The sequence below is a fragment of the Cuculus canorus genome, chromosome 20, assembly GCF_017976375.1.
Source record: "Cuculus canorus isolate bCucCan1 chromosome 20, bCucCan1.pri, whole genome shotgun sequence".
NCBI lineage: Eukaryota > Metazoa > Chordata > Aves > Cuculiformes > Cuculidae > Cuculus > Cuculus canorus.
The window spans coordinates 7,985,710-8,006,863 of NC_071420.1; the positions used below are offsets into that span (position 1 = coordinate 7,985,710).

The 21,154-nt window shown below is 45.5% G+C and overlaps 1 protein-coding gene across 6 annotated transcripts in view; it reads left to right on the forward strand.

Annotated features, from left to right (window-relative positions):
• Positions 1-21,154, forward strand: part of LOC104060218 (SPNS lysolipid transporter 2, sphingosine-1-phosphate) — a 144,840-nt gene that overhangs the window by 32,745 nt on the left and 90,941 nt on the right. For all 6 annotated transcript variants that reach the window (XR_008453132.1, XR_008453133.1, XM_054085093.1 and 3 more), the window contains exon 2: positions 6,356-6,421. Coding sequence is in view for 4 of the 6 variants with exons in the window: in XM_054085093.1 (XP_053941068.1) it covers positions 6,356-6,421 (66 nt within the window). In the remaining 2 variants the exon portion in view is untranslated. The remainder of the gene's footprint in view (positions 1-6,355; positions 6,422-21,154) is intronic.

A 21,154-nucleotide genomic window follows, 5' to 3' on the forward strand; every position in this document is an offset into this window, starting at 1 on the left:
GTTGGAAGAACCATTATTTATTACCGCCTGCCAGAGAGAGAAAGCAAAGTTGTTTTTTAATATATTTTCTTCTCCAAGCCTTTGGTTAATTGCATTCCTTAGTTTTTTTCCTAATGCTTAATTACTTGTTATATTCCGTGCAGGTAAGCCAGATGCCTTTGGGAATGCACGAATAGCTTAGATACTTCCTCACTGATACTGTAATAATGATAAAAACATTCAATGGCAAAAGTGGGTGTGACAGGCGGTGCAGGTCTCTGAGGGGGGGTTGGATTCGTAATAGGAATGACACTACAGCGCAGAGAGAAATTTGTCTTTCGCTTCCCAAGCAGCGCAGTGCTCGGCAGAGTGTACCACACTGTTCCTAACGACACACCACTGAAAATGGGCTCGAGGTGAGCAGCAGGCCCTTGTGTGGGTCAGAGCTACGGGTGTATGCCCTCATGGGTTTGTTCTAGTTGGACCAGAAGGGAGGGAGGGGATTCTGCCCCTCTGCTCCACTCTGGTGAGACCCTACCTGGAGCCCTGCGTCCAGTTCTGGAGTCCTCAGCACAGGAAGGACGTGGAGCTGTTGGAGCGAGTCCAGAGAAGGCCACAGAGATGATCCGAGGGCTGGAGCACCTCCTGTACAAGGACAGGCTGAGAGAGTTGGGATTGTTCAGCCTGGAGAAGAAAAGGCTGTGGGGAGACCTTAGAGCAGCTTCCAGTGCTGAAAGGGGCTCCAGGAAAGCTGGGGAGGGGCTGTGGATCAGAGAGTGCAGGGACAGGATGAGGGAAACGATTTTAAGCTGCAAGAGGGGAGATTGAGATGAGATCTTAGGGAGAAATGTTTTGCTGTGCGGGTAGGGAGGCCCTGGCCCAGGTTGCCCAGAGCAGTGGTGACTGCCCCATCCCTGGAGGGGTTCCAGGCCAGGCTGGATGGGGCTTGGAGCCCCTGATCCAGTGGGAGGTGTCCCTTCCCATGGCAGGAGGTGGAACTGGATGGGCTTTGAGGTCTCTTCCAACCCAAACTATTCTATGATTTGGTGATTCTCTCCATTTCAAAGGCTTCTCAGGCACCTTTCTGTTTGTGCAGGTAGTGGGAGGCTGTTGGCTCCTGCCAAGGCTCTGATCTCTGCATTCATCTGTCCTGGGGGTTTGGTTGCAGATGTTTGAGCAGCTGTTTCCTGGCCTGTGAATGGTGCCGGGCACCAAGAGCCTGTCTTGTTCAGATCTTCAGTTTGACCTGCTGTGTTGGATTTCTCTCTTCACAGCATTTCACTGTTTTGCTCAGAGAAACCCTGTTATAAACATCTCACTGGGACTGTTGGCAGTTTCCTTTCAACACTTTCTAGGTCACAAGTTTCTAGCATGCCCGTGTGAGTAGAGCTTAGGAAACCCTTGTTTTGATTTGTCTAGTTGCTGGCTTTGTTTTGTTTGTTTCTTTTTAATCCTTCAGCATTATTTCAAAACCAAAGGCTGTTTCACCAATGCGTTTTGTCATGGCATGCAACAGTGGAAATGCGTTTTGCAGAAGGCAAGTCAGTGTGAATGTCCTAAGGAAGCTCCTGTCCGTGTTTTCGAGTAAGACCTCACCACACATTTAGCAATACTTAAAGAGCAGACCTGCTTCCTTTTGCATGGAAGACAGGGAATGCTTTCCTGGCAGTCCAAAGAAAGTGGTAATACACTTTAGAATCATAGAATGGTTTGGGTTGGAAGAGATCTTTAGAGGTCATCCAGTCCAACCTCCCTGCAGGAACAGGGACATCTTTAACCACTTCAGGTTGCTCAGAGCCCCATCCAACCTGACCTTGAATATTTCCTGGGATGGGGCCTCCACTGCCTCCCTGGGCAACGTGCGCCAGAGCCTCACCAGCCTCATTGTCAGAGATTTCTTCCTTATATCCAGTCTAAATCTCCCTTCATTTGGTTCTAGACTTGCTAGTTCTGGTGGCAGTGGGAATTTGTCTTGAGGTGCAAATATCTCAGGGCTACTGCAGTGGTTTTCTACAGCCGAGAACTTAAATAGGGTCCAAACTGTGAAGCCAGTGTTTAATAGCTGGTGGGTGGCTGAGCTGAAGCGAGCTCGTTTGAAGCTGAGGGGTCTGTGTGTGAGCTACAGTCATTCCTTGGGGTTGCAGTCAAGATGTAGTCATAGAGACTTCAAAACAACTTCTCTCCACCTAATCTTTTCGCATATCTCTGAACAGACAGGTGTGTGCATCACTCCTAATTCTCTTTGGTGCAGTATTTGAAGCAGGTTGGATGAGGCTGCAGGCTTGAGGAAGAGCCTGGTGGTAGGAAGGTGGCTTGTGCCTTTGATGGCTAGGAGGCCAGGGCTTGGCTATCCCTGCTTAGTTACCTTCACCTGGAAGAACCAGGAAGGAAAGCTTGGGAAGAAAAATGCCTTGATAAGGAAGAAGTAATGACAGGTAATGGAAGAAAAAGAGCTATCCATGCAATCTCTTCCTTGGCTCTTTGGGAGCCAAGAGAGTGTGTGGGTCTGGCTCTCCTCCACCTCCTTTGAGGCTTCCTTGAAGAGCAGTGCAAAGCCAGGGCTGCGGAGGGGCAGGAGAGGCAGTGCTGGAGCACATGTGGTTCTGTCAGTGCCCAGCTTGCATCGCCTAGAAATTTGTGTGCTGGTTCCTTCTAAACACCATAATTTCCCCCATTAAAAGATACCTTTACAAATGCCTGCGCTTTTTAAGCAGCTCTGTTGGCCAATGGCATTGCAGCACACATATAGTGCTTAAAGAATTTGCACTGGCATTTCTGATGGAACACTTAGTGAGCTGAAAACCCCTGTCTTTGTTCCTGTAGCTTTGTGCTCAGTGCACGGCAAACTCTCTATTTGTACCTGCGTTGGAAGCGGTTTGAAATCAAATCATAATGTTTTGTTTTAGTGAGTGGAAAATGGAGCTCTCTCAGGCAAACCCTAATGTCTTTCTACTTTGAAATTATGTTTTCTTTGTGGCTAAGCTTATGAACGCTGTTTCCTACCATATACAGGTAGCAGTGGTTAGATGGAGAGACCACGTTGCTTTTAAGTATGAAGGACAATCAGTGCGCTCTGCATGTTGGATCTGCTGTGGATCACTTCTGTAAATGATGCTTACTACGAAACTATCTATATTAAGATCACCTTGTGTTCAGGGTATCTTTTTACCCCATATAAGATGGCTTTCCAGCCTTGCAGCTTTTGTTTTGTTTGAGCTTTTATCAGTAACACAAAGCCTGTCTAGGGAAGCAGCTTGCCTCATGCATGATCAGTGCCACCTACCTCCCTGTTTGAAGCCTGAACTGTGCACTTCCAGGAAAATTTGCGTTTCCCAAGGCATTTCCCCTAAATCAGAGATAACTTGGGCTGTTCAATGTGAACGTGCATTCCTAACAGTGCAGAATTAGGTCTTTTATCTTCACTGTTTGTGAAATGGCCATTAAAGAATGGGAGGCAAGAGTCTGCTGGATCCTGCACTAGATCCTAGAAAGCTTCTGACACTGGAGGTGGATGAGGTCAGCCACGTTCCTTGTTTACTTGACATTCCCTCCCTATCTAACACTCCACACCCAAAGACTTTTTATCCTCCAAATTGCTCTTAAAAGTCCTCTTCTTGCCCAGTGCCCGCAAAAATCCGATAGCTGCCTTGGTGTCTTTGTCAGGTGCTTAGACACTAGCGCTACAGGCCTGGTGAAGTAACCTAGATAGGGCTGAAGGAACGAGTCATCCCTCTGTCTGAGCTTCACTGTAAGTCCTGTCTCTGTGCCCATCTTGATCGGTGCTGCTGGCTAGGTGCTGCCTCTATTCCATCTCATTGAGTTCCAACCTCTGCATCAGCATTAATGATGTCTGGTTCAGCTAATAAGATAACTTCGGAAGGTTGGCACCGTGTTTTCTGTATGTTTGATCAGTCCTGAAAATGCCGAATGTTCCTAAGAAATAATAGGTGATAGCACTAACATGTGCCAACTAATCATGAAGACATCCCAGACGGCCCTCGGCCCTGTGGAGAGGCTGTCTGGGGAAGAGTGGTGCCTGTTAGCTGCTCATGGCTATTTTGAGGTCCTCCTGGGACGTAGGTATGAACTTTAATCCGAGTGGTGTGAGATACCTGGGAGCACATTTCCACAAGCAACATTATCATTGTCTGGAGCCTGGCTCCAGCTTCCTCTGCCTTCCTATCATTTGGAAGCAGAAGGGAAAGTCAAAAACCCTGTCATTTTACTGTATTCTCCCCTGGTCTATCATTGCTTAATTGTATCCCTAAATCTTATTAAAGTTTGGGGTGAGTCATTGCTGAGGTGGAAACAGAGCTGAGCAAATTTAAGAGAGGAGGAGTATGTTCCCATGTGAATGTGCTGAGCAGAACTCCACAGCAGAGAGGAACTCCTATCCATTCATGGATGCGTTGCATCATCTGCTTGCTGTTGTCTCTAATTTACTGCTCTAAATCCCATATCAAAACACCTGTAGTCCAAAGAGAATATCAAATAGATTTGGAGTAGGGACTTCATACCAATTAGACATGCAGATCTCTCTTAATCATCTGAGACCTTCTTCCAAGCTCACATGGGTCTTGTAATTGTGTTTCTGTATTGTCCTGTTGCATTGACTGTTGTTCTCGGAACCCACAGCCCTCTCCACCACCAGAAGAAAGTTGTAGGCTTAAACCTGGCTTAGTTTAACCAGCTTCAATTTGTGCTCCATTATTGGTTGGTCCCAGACTGCCCACATCAAATGAAGCTCAGCAGGTCAGGACAACTTTTGGGTACTGTAATCCTGATTTTATGGAAGATAAAGCCATCAACATTCTCAGGAAAAATGGGGAAGAAGGGAGGAAATACCAAATAAAATGTTTTCTTACCCTTTGGTATCATCCCTCAGTTGTGCTATAGAGAAATGAAATATCCGGTAACTCCCTGCTCCAGGCTCAGTCTGGAGAAGCCAAGTCAGAAGGATCGAAACTCTCCTTACTTTTACAGATTCCATACAAGACTTTATCTGAGCAGCTCCATCACTGGGTGGTCAAAGTGATCCCCATTCACCTCCTGATCCACCGGCGAATGGTGGGTGGATGCCGTGCTCTTGTTCAGCCCATCAGCTTGGAGCTTCTTGGAGCTTCTGTAATGCAGCACAAATTGAAGGTGTTCAGAGCTGGTTAAGCTAAATCAGGTTTCTAGGTTCCTGTTGGAACTATAGTAGACAGCAATGCTCCAAAGGAAAAGAGAGGCCAAGGGAATACTGTGCCAGGCTGGATGTAATCAGGCACTTAACCCTTCAGAAAATTACAGAATCCCAGAATAATTGAGGTTGGAAGCGACCTCTGGAGATCCTCCAGTCCAAGCCCCCTACTAAGGGGGCAGGGTCAGCTACAGCAGGTTGCTCAGGACCATGTCCTGTTGGGTTTTGAAGATCTCCAGGGATGGTGAATCCACAACCTGTCTGAACAATCTGTTCCAGTGGTTGACCACCCTCGCAGTAAAATGGTTTTTTCTTACGTTTAAATGGAATTTCCTGGATTTCAGTCTGTGCCCTTTGCCTCTTTTCATTTGGCACCAGTGTGAAAAGCCTGGCTCTGTCTTTACCTCCTCCCCTTATCAGGTATTGACACATGCTGATAAGATTCACACCCTTCCCCACCCCAGCCTTCTCTGCTGGAGGCTAAACAGTCTGATAGAGAGTATGGAATCAGGGATCCTTGTAGAAGGTAGAACTAATGTTACCAGACAGATACTGGTAGTTTAAAGCCAACTGAATGTTCCTCTGAGTAAATGGAGATGTACAAGTAATATGGAATAGGACAAATGACTTTGTCCTAGAACCCCCCAGAATTAATTAAATGTGAAAATTCCCATCACGGCTCCTATCAATGTGTCACATCTCCTCCCAACAGAGATTTGTTACAACTTGTCTTGGATTCAATTTGTCTGTCTTGTGGAACCCTCTGCAGCACTTAAGGCGCAGAATCAGTTTTCCCTATATTTCTGTAAAATGACAGAAGTAAGGGAGTCTGCAGAAAATAAACAAAAAGAAAACCCTGATCTTATTTATATAAAAGGAAAGAGTAGTTTCTCATGCATAAGGATTTCATTCCAAACTCGTTGCATGGTGTTACATCTACCTCCCTCTGGTTTTATTGTAATAGCCCCAAATTATTGAGTGTGCCTGTCTAGAACCATGGAATGATTTCAGTCAGAAGGGACCTCAAAGCCCATCCAGTTCCACCCCCAGCTATCGGCAGGGACACCTCCCACTGGATCAGGGGCTCCGAGCCCCATCCAACCTGGCCTGGAACCCCTCCAGGGATGGGGCAGTTCAGAGACTGCTGTTCAAAGACTGAAGGCACTGAGTTTCCTCTCTCCGTTCTCTTTGCAGGTGTGTTACTCGACATCCAGCAGCACTTTGGAGTCAAAGACAGTGGGGCTGGCTTACTACAGACAGGTAAGAGTGTTTGCTTTCTCCTGGGTTTTGTGACCTTCCTCTTCTCAGGAGGATGAGGTCACGTTTCTTCAGTTATGGCCTTTGGGCACGTTGGCTGTGAAATACTCTCTTGCTCCGAAGATGAGGGAACATGAGAGGGTTTTTGGTTTTGATTGCTGATGGGAAGGAGATAAGGGCTCAGAGTGACTTGAATGCAAAATAGGCCAAAAGTGAACAAACCTAATGATGTTATTTATGACAAGTAAATTCGAATAGGAGATGGCTCCTTCCCCTAGATCAGAAAACTCATGATAAACTGACAGCAGGATCCTGTTGTTCTCACTTCTCTTGACTCTCTGTGGGTTGGTAATAAGTGTGAGGCATGATGCCCTCCATGTGCTCTGCAGAGAATCTGCTGAATGTACAGTAACTGAGAGTATGAAAATGTAAAACTCATCAGGACAGGTACCTGAGGATGATCACTGCAGGAAAGGTGAACAGTCACTGCATTTATAGTAACTCAGGAATTAACAATATCCCTATGATTTTGGTGCTGTTAGCTTCAGACATTCCTCTCCTTGTGTTTGCGGAAGGATTATTGCAACTGTGATGTCTTTTTAATGGAGCAGGAACGTGCAGACAGAGCAGTACAGCCCCAGGACAAACCCAGCTTCTCTGGCCTCGAGTCCTGAGGTGGTTTAGCAGCACCTTTGCCAGCAGGCTGGATCTGATAATGCTGAGGAGCAGTCTCGTGTAGTTATGACAGCACTTTTGATCTTTATGCAGAGTTGAAAGGACTCGCCAGAGACCAAATGCAGTGTTTTAAGAAGAGAAACAATCTGGTTTGGAAACTTCCTACAGAATTATTAGTTGGAGTCGTAGGTTTGTGGTGCTGTGGTTGTTTTGACACTGTCATCTATGCTGGAACAATGATATCTCTGAAAAAAAGATAATAGGATTCAATTAGGATTAGAAACAGTGTGCCAGAAAGATAAGGTTTTCCATGCTTTTTTTCGTATACCTGTCAGGAGCTTGTCTCTGAAATGGTAGCCAACAATAAAGTGTAAAATCATACATTCTTTATGATCACACAAGAGTTGAGAACATTCTGGAGCTCCATCATTCAGACTTTGATTTCAAACTCTGTGAACCACTGTAGTATCTCCTTTTTATTTCCTACAGCCCCTGGCACAGCGGCGTCCTCATCTGTGGTTACAGCTTCTTGGGAATACTGCAATGCATACAATTATTAATAGTTTGTTACAGGGCTTTAAAAACACTCTCCTTGAGGGACAGCAGAGTTCAGCTAAGCTGATGTGCAGCCCATGTCCAGAACAGAAGGCCTGAGCCTTAAAAGTGTCACTGATTATAAGTAGCATCAATCAGTTATGGCCAAAGTGGCACTGGTTGGCTGTCAGGCTCCTTTCTACGGCAATTATTTGTATTTATTTATTGTACTCGGAGGAACAGGTCTTAAATGTATTATTAGACACAAAGTGCCTTCAAGAAAATATTCTGGTGGAAAATGACACTTGCCAAAGCAGATATTTAATCTTCATTCCCCTCAGTGGATGAAATCCTTCTGCAGGTGATTTACTGACAGCAAGTAAGAGCTAAGCCCCAACGGGGCATTGCATTTATTAATTGCAAGAAATGTTATTTATTTCTTTAGCAAATTATAGAATCATGGAATAGTTTGGGTTGGAAGGGACCTTAAAGACCATCCAGTTCCAACCCCCTGCCATGGGCAGGGACACCTCCCACTGGCTCAGGCTGCCCAAGGCCCATCCAACCTGGCCTGGAACACCTCCAGGGATGGGGCAGCCACAACCTCCATGGACAACCTGTTCCAGTGCCTCACCACCATCACAGTAAAGAAATTCTTCCTTATGTCCAGTCTAAATCTGCCTCTCTCCAGTTTATACCCATTGCCCGTAGTCCTATAACCTCAATTCTTTGCAAATGGTCCCTCCCCAGCTTTCTTGTAGCCCCCTTCAAACACACAGGACATCTGAAAACATTGAGATATGGCAAGATGGCTGTTGAGTGCATCAAGAGTTTTGTTGCTTTAAGAAAAGCAACGTTTTCTCTTGATTTCTTTGCTGATCTCAAAGCTGAGGGCTTGGCTTTGCCCCTGCAATGTTGATAATAATGCATTAATCACAATGCCGTCCCAGGAAACGAGTGCTCACAAAATAAAACGCTATCTCATGTAAGTTAAGGGCAGGGGCACTTAACCGAAAACTTATCAAGGGTGTTACTTCAGCTTAACAAGTTCTGTGCTGGCCCATGGCCCATGTAAACCCCGTGAAATAAAAGTTGCCACCCTAAACCACCATAAACGCTAACTTTTAATCTTTTGCCTGTTCTCCAAGTCTCACCTCTCTAGATGTGCACATTGGGCAATAGTAGAGCTGGGACCAGGACTGATGTCTCCCAGACTTCTGCCCTAACCTTGAACAGCTCCTTTGCAAGCAGAGAGACAGAAGCGTCATTTCATTCCCAAGAGATGATCCTGCTAACTAATTGAGTGATGCGAGACGAAAGACTGCTCATCCCGAATATGTCCTCTGAATAAAGAGTGGATTAGTCCTCAGGTTGTTAATCCTGCATCTGAATGAGTCCTAAATTAATTTACAACATTAATGAGGGGGAGTGAAATGTAGTATTTGCTGGCAGTTCATATCACTCATCAAACAGGCTTTAAAAAGTAAAGAAAATCCTTTTAACTGAGAAAGAAGGCTGCTTACAGTTTTAGGAAGAGATGGTACTGAAAAATCAAACAGCAAGGGGAAAAGAAATCCACCAAAGGCTATGGATGACCCTGCATTCATACCATGACCCAGTCTTTGCAGGCACAGCCAGGCTCGTAGCGCTCTCACTCCAAGCCAGTTCAGGCACCCTCAGCTTCTGCTGCTCTCTGGAAAGCAAAGGTGACCGTTTTCTTAGGAATTGCAAAGACAGAATTGGAATTTTTTTGTGTTCTTTTATATTAATCCCGAGATACAAGCTGCTCTTTGCCTAAGAGATATAATAAAAACCGGGTAGAGGGGCACTGTAACTCCTGTAACAGAAGGATCACGGGGAGGCTGCAGCCTCATCCGTAATGGAAATGAGCAGAACGCGGTAGACTCTGTAGCAAGGATCCTGTGACAGCGAAGGACACGCTGACAGATGGATCGCAGTAGCATGGTAGGGTAGCAGGCATATAACCGTGTTGATCCCAGAGCCTCAGCTATCTCTTGATGATGCCGTAATAAAGCACTACATATGCAGTTACATAAATACTAGTTAAGTTCACTTAACTATCTGACAGGTCTGCATCCAAGCTCTCTTCTGCTTTTCATTTCTCAGGGGTGCTTTTCTCAGCTGGAGAAAGGATAATCCGGGCTGATCTCGAAAGGTTATAGAGCATCTCCTTGTCTACTTGAGCTGTACAGCTGCAGTCAGTCAATCCATTTATAAGCCAAACCGTTAAAAAGCCTTTCACGTGTGTGGAGCTGAATAGGAGCAGCAATTTGGACTCACCAAAACTATGGACCATGAAAAACACAAAGACTGAAAGGATGGACAATAGGATTTGTAGAACTGCTTCAGAATAGTGTTATCCTTCCAGATATACTTAGACCACAGGAGCAGTGCCCAGTGCTGCACTCTCTAGATTTGACTCCCGCTCAGTGCTGGTTTTCCTTAGATTTATTCCTCTTTCTTCAGTTTTTGTGCTTTATTGCTCTGTCTGCTTTCCTCACCCTTGAATTTATTTTGCTGTTGTGTTTCTTGCCAGTGTCTATTTAGCACATCAGAGCTCTAACAATAATAGTGCCTGGCTCTCCATACAATTTGTCTTCTGTAGGTTGCTTCAGGAGGTTTTATATAGGAAGGAATAATGAGGCTTGCTCTTTTCTACAGCTGGGAAAACCAAGAAAGCCAGATGGGAGAAATGACCTCCCCAAAGTCACACAGCAGGTCTGAGGCAGAGCCAGGATGAGAGGTGTGGTCCGGTTCCTGAAAGCACAGCATTCAGCTGGGTTAATGCTCAGACCCAGAGACTTAGTCCTTGTGAACAGGCACTCTAGCCAGACAGAACGCTTCACAGTTGCTTTTCTAGATTCTCTTGTGAGACCTCATCTGAAGGATTATGTCCAGTTCTGGAATCCTTAACGTGAGGAGATGGAGCTCTTGGAACGGGTCCAGAGGAGGCTAAAAGGATGATCCGAGGGCTGGAGCACCTTCAGTACGAGGACAGGCTGAGAGAGTTGGGCTTGTTCAGCCTGGAGAAGAGAAGACTCCGAGGAGATCTTATAGCGACCTTCCAGTACCTGAAGGGGCTACAAGAAACCTGGGGAAAGACTCTTCACAAAGGCTTGGAGTAATAGGACGAGGGGGAACGGGTATAAACCAGAGAGGGGCAGATTTAGACTGGACATAAGGAGGAATTTCTTCACAATGAGAGTGGTGAGACACTGGCCCAGGTTGCCCGGAGCAGTGGTGGCTGCCCCATCCCTGGAGGTGTTCCAGGCCAGGTTGGATGGGCCTTGGGCAGCCTGAGCCAGTGGGATGTCCCTGCCCATGGCAGGGATTGGAACTGGATGATCTTTAAGGTCCCTTCCAACCTTAACTATTCTATGATTCTGTGATTCTATGATTTATGACTGCAAATATTTAGAGCATCATTCCCTACCCAGAGCAGGGCATGCCACTGTTGTCTTCCCTTCCCCTAACCATGCTAAGCGTTCTTAAGTCCAGGTTACTTCCTTGGCAATCTGGGGCTCTGAATGCCAGGACAAGGTGGAGAGGGGGATTCTCTAAGTTGTATCAACAATGAGCAGACCCTTTTTTTCCCCCCATTCTCCCCTCTATACTTCATTTTGTATCATTTTTTTCATGGTCTCAGGTTGCCTCACAGGAGGTTTAGATTGGATATCAGGAAAAAATTCTTTACCGAAAGAGTGGTGAAGCACTAGCAGAAGCTGCCCAGGGCAGTGGTGGAGTCCCCTTCCTTGGAAGGGTTCAAAAAACATGTAGACATGGCTCTTTGGGACATGGTATAGTAGGCATGAGGGTACTGGGCTGATGGTTGGACTGGATGATCTTAGGGGTCTTTTCCAACCTTAACGATTCTGTGATTCTGAACTTTTCCAGCCTTCTGTTGCACACCACTGATGCAGGGATTAAACAGGTTGTCTAGGACAGCTTCAATTTAAGCAATAAAGATATAAAAGCAGGGCTCTGTGCATCGATTAGTGTTGTGACACGGGTAGGTCTTTTACTTATCGAGGTAGAGCGAGATAGTCCAGAGCCTGATCATTGCCCATGTAAGTCCTGTACAAGTTCCGGTGGTTCTTTATTCCTCTGTGTCTGGTACTCTAAGAAGTCTTGGCAAACAGAGGCTCTGATTCATGACAGTGGTTAAGCCTGTTTAGAATTCCCTCTGCACTCAAGAATGAAGGCATTTTCTCGACTCAGTGAGCAGGTTATAGGATAACGTGTATGTGCCCTAGCTCAGTCTCTCTTACACCAAAGCATAAAAATGCTGTTTACAGTCTGCTCGCTCACTGGACAGCCCTAGATTGCAAAGTAAATAATCCTTGGTGGGGGATAAGGGGCAGGGAAGGAAAAGGAAGATGTCCTTGCCTCCTGCTGATAGGAGGTCAATGCTCGAGCCAGTGTTGCACTTTGTCATTTTATTGTTGGTGTCAACAAATGGCTACTAGAACAGGAAACACTCCAGACTGGCTTGTCTTCATTAATATCTTGATTTTATGATACCACATGGCCACTAACACAACACAACAAATCATTTTCCCATCCTGTCTCCCTGCTTTGCAGAAGGGAGGTTTGTCATAACTATTGCCCTTTCAGCCAGCACAGATAGCAGGGTTGGTTGCTGCAAGAGAACCTTGCACTTGTGCTGCCTCTGGCGTGTCTGTTCTGTAAGTAGGTATTGGCCTGGTTTCCCTGAGGCTGTAGTTCAAGCACCTCTTACCAAAGGTCGTGTTCACTTCTGTCATTTATTATAACAATGAAGGGAGAGATTTCTCACAGGTTTTAGAGAAGTAGTTACCGTTCCACCCAAAGTCCTAACAGGTTCTAACATAGCCTGTCCATCCACCCTGCGCATGTTCCTCAGAATTCATAGAATCATAGAGTAGTTTGGGTTGGAAGGGACCTTAAAGCCCATCCAGTTCCACCCCCTGCCATGGGCAGGGACACCTCCCACTGGATCAGGGGCTCCAAGCCCCATCCAACCTGGCCTGGAACACCTCCAGGGATGGGGCAGCCACAACTTCCCTGGGCAACCTGGGCCAGGGCCTCACCACTCTCACGGTGAAGAAATTCCTCCTTCTGTCCAGTCTAAATCTGCCCCCTCCAGTTTATACCCATTGCCCCTCGTCCTATCACTCCAAGCCTTTGTAAAAGATCTGTGCCTACAGTTGCTACCGATACCTATTGAGCCCAATTTAAAAGTAAGGGTTAGCCCAGAGGGAATGAATTTTTCCCTCGATATTAAGGGAAATTGGATCAGGGTCTCCATGAGCGGGGAGTAAGAAAACAGAACTTTTAGAGTACATTTTCTATATTTAATATGCTTCATCCCAGGGGAGCCATAAGTTCTCTCTTGTAAAAGGTTTATTTTAAGGTTGTTTTGCTTTTGTCTTGCCTCCCACACCTGAAGAACTCTCATTTTCTTAGAGCACAAACCTACAGTCCTACAGGGCAATATACTGTGTTGCGCCAAATGTGAGCAACTATATACACACAGGGCTCTGAGATCAGGTGATAAAGAGGTCAGGCTTGGTCTGTGCCCACTGGGAGTTGATATCGTACAGTTGGAAGCATTGCTGTTGAAGGAGGTGTTTGCTTTGAGAGAGAGATCATTTGAATAAACCAAATGCTGTTGACAGACTGCGAAGGAGCTCTGAAGTGCTGAAGGTACCGTCTTGCTATGAAGCAAGAGCGTTGCTGGTAGTTGACGTAATACCACAGGTGTTTGGAAGGCTTTGGAAGTACCAGAATGTTTCTGTAGAGGGAATGTTAGGGCCCTAGACCGATCCATGTGACCTGAGGCTGAGAGAGTTGGGGTTGTTCAGCCTGGAGAAGAGAAGGCTCTGGGAAGATCTTAGGGAAGCTTCCCGTACTGAGAGGGGCTCCAGGAAAGCTGGGGAGGGGCTCTGGATCAGGGAGGGCAGGGACAGGATGAGGGGAACGGTTTTCAGCTGTGAGAGGGGAGATTGAGATGAGATCTTAGGGAGAAATGTGTTGCTGTGAGGGTGGGGAGGCCCTGGCCCAGGTTGCCCCGAGCAGTGGTGGCTGCCCCATCCCTGGAGGGGTTCCAGGCCAGGTTGGATGGGGCTTGGAGCCCCTGATCCAGTGGGAGGTGTCCCTGCCCATGGCAGTGGGGTGGGACTGGATGGGCTTTGAGGTCCCTTCCAACCCAAACCATTCTATGATTCAGTGATTTTGCTTCTCTGACATCTCATCTTGACTTCCGGATGACTTTTCATCCAAACTGGTGCGTCTCAGACCCTTTGGGCTGTGTACCAGACCACTCTGCATCCTCACAATGAAATTTTATAGTGATTTACCATCAGACCACTGTAGAAGTCCTATTTCTGAGTGGCTGGCTGCAAAGATCATGCTGTTACCTTGTGGACCACAATTTTGGGAACCATAGCATTTTAAGTGTTAGAAACTGCTGAAAGGGGTGTTGTGTCCAGGCAGAAGCAACTGCATTTCAGTGAGGCTGCAGTGGTTCCCACGTATAGATTCACACTCGCTTGAGGAGGGGTGACTCATTTGTAGACACATATACCTGGCTTTGCTAATGAATTCCAAGGCATCTATTACATAAAAAGGCAACATTCCTTGTGGTATTCGGTCGTGTTACCAGCCTGCAGAACTAGATTCCAATTAGCACAAGTAAGTCTGAATTGCATGAATGATGTATTGTTGCACCAACTCAAAAGAAATCTCCCAGTGCACTCCCCTTACCCCCAGCATGTGCACATGTGCCAGGATTTCTCCTGTATGCTGATGCAAGGTTACAGAGCAAAGGCTGATTTTCTGCTTAGATTATGCACAGAACCTGGTTTGGGAGGGGAAATACTACTGACCATGGTCCGTTACCACCTCAAAGTTCGTTCTCAGAAGAAATGTAAATGCACATAGACATTTTGGGCTGAAAATTCTTCAGTTGTTCTCAACTTTTTGTCAAATGAGTGAGCATGGATTAGGTGTTCAACTGTTAAATTCCAGATGAAAACCAAACCAGTTGTTTGATGGGATGAAGAGGAGAGGGAGAGATTTGCACACATCCTTGTGTTCTTTGCTGGAAGCAGGGAAATGTTTTGGTTTTCAGTGGAGAAGATGTTTCCCAGGGAAGTTCAGTTCTGACCTCTTTTATTCCCCCACTCAATTACACATCAGGTTACTCTTAATTAAACATTTGAAGCATTTTAACCGTTTCCTCCTTCCAGCCTTTTCATCCACTAATGTTTACAGAAGCAAGATTTATTGTACGTATTTTCCTGCATCATTCTCCTTACTCTTTGTAGATGAGCTGAATTGGAGACATGACAACTCTAATGTCTTCTCTTGTGAGACAGTAGTGCTGAAGTGAGAACATTAATAGGAATATGCCTTTCCTGCGAATAATTGCCTTGAAGAACTGAGCAGTTTAAATAACTTGCTTACTTGAAGCTACACTGATTCGAAAGGTTTGGTTACAATAAATTACTGTCGGGATACACTTGGCAGGGAATTAGGGAGGCTGTACAGGTAAAGTAGTTTGAACTTTGATGTCTGGTGGCACTGACCAAAGTGCTCTCTTCTCTGGGTCTTTCACGTAACCGTTGCTTTCATTTTCCCTTGCTTCCCTCTCCATCATCAGAGTGTAGAGTCAAGATCACCACCTACCTTGTGATGATGTGCTTAAAACTGACCTTATGAAGTGGTTTGGCCAAGTGAAATTTTCAGGATAGCATTTGTCTGTTTAGTATTTTCATTGGGAGGGGTAGATTTACTTTGTTCTGTTTTCCTTCGAGGATGTTTGAAATATAGTCAGAATTCTTTGGTTTTAGTTCTGCCTTTATCGCAGTTACTAGTTTAATCCTTGCCTCTGCCCACCCTGCGATGCGAGTGGTCCTGGTCACCGCACAGATGCTGTCGGGTTCTGTGCTTCCAGCATCCTGTGGTTTTGTCAAACCTACCCAGCAATATAAATAACAAGAAAAGTGCCCTTGGCCACACCTTTTGAGCACTAGAAATCATTGACAAAGCCTGACAAAGAAAGGTACTATTCCATTTGAGCCTTTGTGACTAGAATGAGTCATGTAAGAAAGATGGGTTTGTTAAAGAATAACTTTGCCACCAAAAAAAAAAGATATGTAAGGGGTTTTTTTTGCTTACTGTGGAATGTGCAGAGTGCTTTAGAGATCCGTGTGTCATTGAACTGAGTTACATTCCATTTTGAGCGTGTGGGCTGTTTCTAAAAGCAGCTTTCATTTTACAGGTGTAGATTAAGAGTTATAAGGTCTTAACTTATTAATTGTGCCTGCAAATCAAAGTAGTCGTGGGACAAATTGCACCAGCAGAAATGATTCCAAGGGAAATTGCAAGCTCAAAATCAGCGACTGAGTTGAGAAACCTTTAAAAACCTGGTACTAATAATAGATATTAGTTCAGAAGAGCTGATGTAAATAGTTGTAATGGTGAGAACCATGCGAGTGTTTGACAAGATAAATGCACCGCCTCTATCAATCTTCTTAAAGGAAAAATTACAGAACAGGAAGATGAAAACGTTTCGTAAGTTTTGCTGTTTTAGTCCTGTTGTCACCCTTCTCTTCTGTGTTTGTCTTCCAGTTTATACCTCTTGCCCCTCGTCCTATCACTATTAGTCTTTGCAAACAGCCCCTCTCCAGCTTTCTTGGAGCTCCTTCAGGTACTGGAAGGTCGCTATAAGATCTCCTTGGAGCCTTCTCTTCTCCAGGCTGAACAACCCCAACTCTGTCATCCTGTCCTTGTATGGGAGGTGCTCCAGCCCTCCAATCATCTTGGAACCTCCTCTGGACCGATTCCAACAGCTCCATCTCCTTCTGATGCTGAAGATTCCAGAACTGGTCACAGTACCTCAGATGAGATCTCACAAGACAGGAATGGAGGGGCAGAATGTCCTCCCTCACTTCTTTTGATGCAGCCCAGGATACAATTGGCCTTCTGGGTCTGCATGGTACCCTGACTCCATCAGCGCCATCACTAGCCAAGACGCGCAGGTGATTCCAGTTCTTTTTAACCCATCAGGAGCCTTCAGTTACTTCCAGCTTTTTTGCTAGCATAGCCATCATGCTGTGTGCTTTGTGCTGACTGCTTTGAAACACATGAATGTAATAACGTGGCAAATTATTAGCAAGTGTGATACAAAATGTCTCATATTTTGGGGGGAGGGTGACAAGACAAGGAGAAAACACTAGACGAAAATATCACTGGGAAAAAATGGGGGCGGAGGGAGAGAAGAGATATTCCTGGACAGCAAGTTGCCCAAAATTGCCCTTGTTCTCATTGAGGATGTTATATGGCAGTAGGGGCAATAATACAGGATATTATACAATGGATGTTGAATTTTTACTAAAAGCTCCCTGGTGAGATATTCCTACCAGCTGCTAATGTTATACCTCTTAATGACTTGGACAATACAGTATATGACACACTGAGCTGAGAAAATGTTTGCATTGTGTATAAAAGACAAGTTAGTTTTTCATGCTTGTTCTTATTGAACTTGTTCTTTATGGATTCGTAGCCCAGAAACTAGACGTATCCAATCACAGGCACTTATCCAATCACAGGCACTTATCCAATCACAGGCAAATAAACTGCTGGCAACACCATGATAAGTTTTCCCCCCAAGGATCAGTTTTCAGCTGTATGGGACTGCTAATCATAGAATCATGGAATGGTTTGGGTTGGAAAGGGCATCAAAGCCCATCCAGTTCCAACCCCTGCCACCAGCAGGGACACCTCCCACTGGATCAGGGGCTCCAAGCCCCATCCAACCTGGCCTGGAACCCCTCCAGGGATGGGGCAGCCACCCCTGCTCTGGGCAACCTGGGCCAGGGCCTCCCCACCCTCACAGAAAAACCTTTCCTCCTAAGATCTCATCTCAGTCTTCCCTCTTGCAGCTTGAAACCATTCCCCTTGTCCTGTCCCTGCATTTCCTGACCCAGAGCCCCTCCCCAGCTTTCCTGGATCCCCTTTCAGTACTGGAAGCTGCTCTAAAGTCTTCCCGGAGCCTCCTCTTCTCCAGGCTGAACAACCCCAACTCTTTCTAATAATAAAGCAGAGGTGGCTTCTCAGGAGGTTTATGTTGCTGTGGTCTTTAGGGAAGGGAATGGAAGAGGCACTGAACGCAAACTGATTTTTAGATGAGCCCCTGGTCAGTCATCAGTCTCACCTTATGCATATTTAGTCCTGAATGAAATGGGCTTTTCAAATCCGTTGTCGATGCCTGGATTCACCAGATACTGTCTTTCCTCTTTTCCATTAAGGTAATTGATGATGCCTGAAGGCATTGCATTTGCACGTTGCAGTATGCTGTGTTCCAGTAGCGCTCATTCTACCTGAAAGGTACTCATTAGAAAAATTAAAATGAGGGATTATTTAATACAGGGTCTGGTTCTGCCCCATGGCTATTGAAACTGCTGTTAAGCCTGGAATCCTCTACAGAGAGCGTGTTCTTTTATGCACAGATGGAAGTTTATTTGCAAAGCTCACTCCTGGAGCAGCAGCTCAGCTCGGTATTAAAGTATTTCTGCGAGTCAGGGATGACACTGGAAACTCATGCGGGTGATCATCTTAAAAATAACAGCTGTAAGACAGAGAGACACACGATTCATCCTCCAGTGTTGTTATGATCCTTTTCCTTTTGCAAACCACGGCAAATTAAACACCGGGATAAGTCAGTATTTCAACAATTTCCTTAAATGAATTTACCCCTCTTTGAAGGCCACCCTGAAACACTTTTTGACTGAATTGCCATTTATAACAGGAAGAGGCAAGAGCGTTTCTAAATTCTGCCAGCAAAATTGAATCAACAGCTAATTTCCGTTGAATAGCAGTAGCCACTTAGGCTTGTGAGAGCGGCTTCTTACGTGTTCCGTGATCCCTCTTCATTGTAGGATGAGACTGCTCGTCATTGTAAGTGTTTCTTTGTGGCCTGCTGTTTGCTCAGCTCTCTTGTCCTGTGACTCAATACGTGATTGCAAATTGCAGTCGATAGCGATGTTTCTTTGTGTTTATTTTGTGCTATAAAAGTCTGTTGAAACATTGCTGGAATTTGAAGAAGTAGATGGATACGCATGTGGCGCTGGCCCCTGGTAGAGTTGTGTGAATGCTGCTGGGCATCGTGTAGAATTCAAGATGAAGTAGGAGGTGTTTATGAATCCTGTCCTGCGCTCAGATCACTGACTCCTCCTCAGTGATGGTGAGACCTCTCTAAAGTGTCCAGGACATGAAAACCCTGGGAGTTGAAGGTGTTCTCGATGTTGTAACATGATATTCCTAGTGTGTCTGGCTCGCTTGTGGATCTTGTTAGGAGGGTGAGGTTTGGTGGCTGCCTGGAAAGCCCATCTCTTGAAATTTAGATGCCCATCCCTAAGAGGTGGAGTGACCTGATGTACTTTAACAATAAGAGAAAGTAGCACTGTGACGGCTGAGGGAATAGAGCTTGTCTTCTGCCAAAGGTAAATAGAATGATAGAGTGTTTTGCGTTGAAAGGGACATCAAAGCCCATCCAGTTCCACCCCCTGCCATGGGCAGGGACACCTCCCACTGGATCAGGGGCTCCAAGCCCCATCCAACCTGGCCTGGAACCCCTCCAGGGATGGGGCAGCCACCACTGCTCTGGGCAACCTGGGCCAGGGCCTCCCCACGTGGACTCCTGCCTGCTCCTCACTGTGCTGTTCATCGGTCCAGGTCAGTGGATCAGTGTTTTCTTTCCCGGCCTTTGCAGCTACCACTGAATTGTTTGTGTCTGTGACTGCGCAAGGGTAATGACTGGAGTAATAAATAGGAATCAGTTCACGGTACAGGGTAAGTGAGAGCACCACTAGTTCCTTCCTTTTCTTCTAGAGACTTCATGACTCATAATGAAACCAGACAGCATTTTACCACTCTTGGCCAACGTGTCTGGTCCAATGCAGCCAACCCTGGCCCCTGCTCGGACTCCCATTCCATCTGCACATGGACACCCTTTGCTTCCCTTTTCCAGGACTAGTTTTACAGTAATCTGTATGATTATTTCGCTCGTTCTTAAAAATAAAGAGGGGTGCTGTAAAAGCCTGTAAAGTCATGAATGTATTGAAAAGATGAGGTGTGGGGATTTCTTCTGGTTTCCTCATAATGCAGAAACAATCAGCTCACTTTGCTTGAAACTGCTCTAAAGCTTATCAGTGAACAGTTACCTTGTGGAAATGAGTGCCACAAAGGTTGTTGTCATGGCCAGAGTTTAAAAGACCAGATCTTTATATGAATAACACATTAAAATGCTTGGGAGAGCCTACAGCAGCCTCTGAGTAATTCAGCCGTCTGTGTAGGAGTTCTGTGTACTTTCCTCGGAAGGATCTGATTGCTGTCACTGTCCCGGACAGGATGCAAGACAACATGGTCTTCTGATCTGTTGCCATTGTTCTCTTGTTCTTATGAAGTGGTCTCCTGTGGTTACATGAAAGATCTTTTCTTGGGGATCTGTTATTATTTATACCCTGCCAATGCCTCAGGCAGAAACATGGACATTGCTGTTAAGAAGAAACTGAGATTCCATCAGGAGAGGCTTCTCTGTCTTCTATGTCGTTGCTTGGAATTGAAACCCAGTCAGCACTATGGAAATTTCTGCTGTAAGATTAGTGTGGGTTTGGTCCAGCTCCTGACGGTGGCAGCTTATACAGCAAAAGCCATCGCTGCATGAAACACTCTTTTAAAAATTTTAAAGGCAACTGAGAAAAAAAAGTGGGCAAATGAGCAGGACAAAATCCTGGAATTCCCTCAGTGAGCAGCAAGCGGCTTTTTAGAACTAAGGGTTTGGTGGGCAGCGTTATGAAATTTATGTGCTTCCTCCACAAATAAATGGGAACCTTTCTGTATCAAGCACTTGGGTCCCTGGGAGTGGGGAATTTGAGAGGGAAAACTTACAATAAAATGAAACAATGCCAGACTGTTGGATTAGCATCAAACAAAATCAATTGCTCACCATTGCTTTTATGTCCATATTTTCTGTGGATTTTAGCATATATCCACTCCACGGTGATTTCTGTTCCTGGTGCTGCCTGCATCGTAGAGAAAATGAGTAAAAATCAAATATCTCAGATGTCCTTTTGTAGTTCTTGTGATGAGAGGTAATGTATTTTGATCCCTTAAAATCAGTTTAATCTGACAAATGTTTTCCTTCCTCCGGAGGACTCAAGGCAGGCAGCAGAAGGTGAAGTCAGTCTGCTTAGAAGTTTAGAAAGAGCTGAACTGACCACTGTGAAGGAGATTGGCTGTAATACAGAGAGAATAATCAGCAGTTTTCCCCTTTGCATTGATAATTTTCTTAGTTATTGAGGTTTTATTGATTTTAAAAGATGCTGTTTTCCTGCTTCTGCTGAAAGCATCTTGAAGATGCGTGGCTTGACCGGAAAGGTAGCAGTTTTTCTGCCAAGTGCACTTGTATGAGTGTTGTGAATACAATTCCTTGTCCTTCCCTGTCCAGGTACTGGTGCTCAG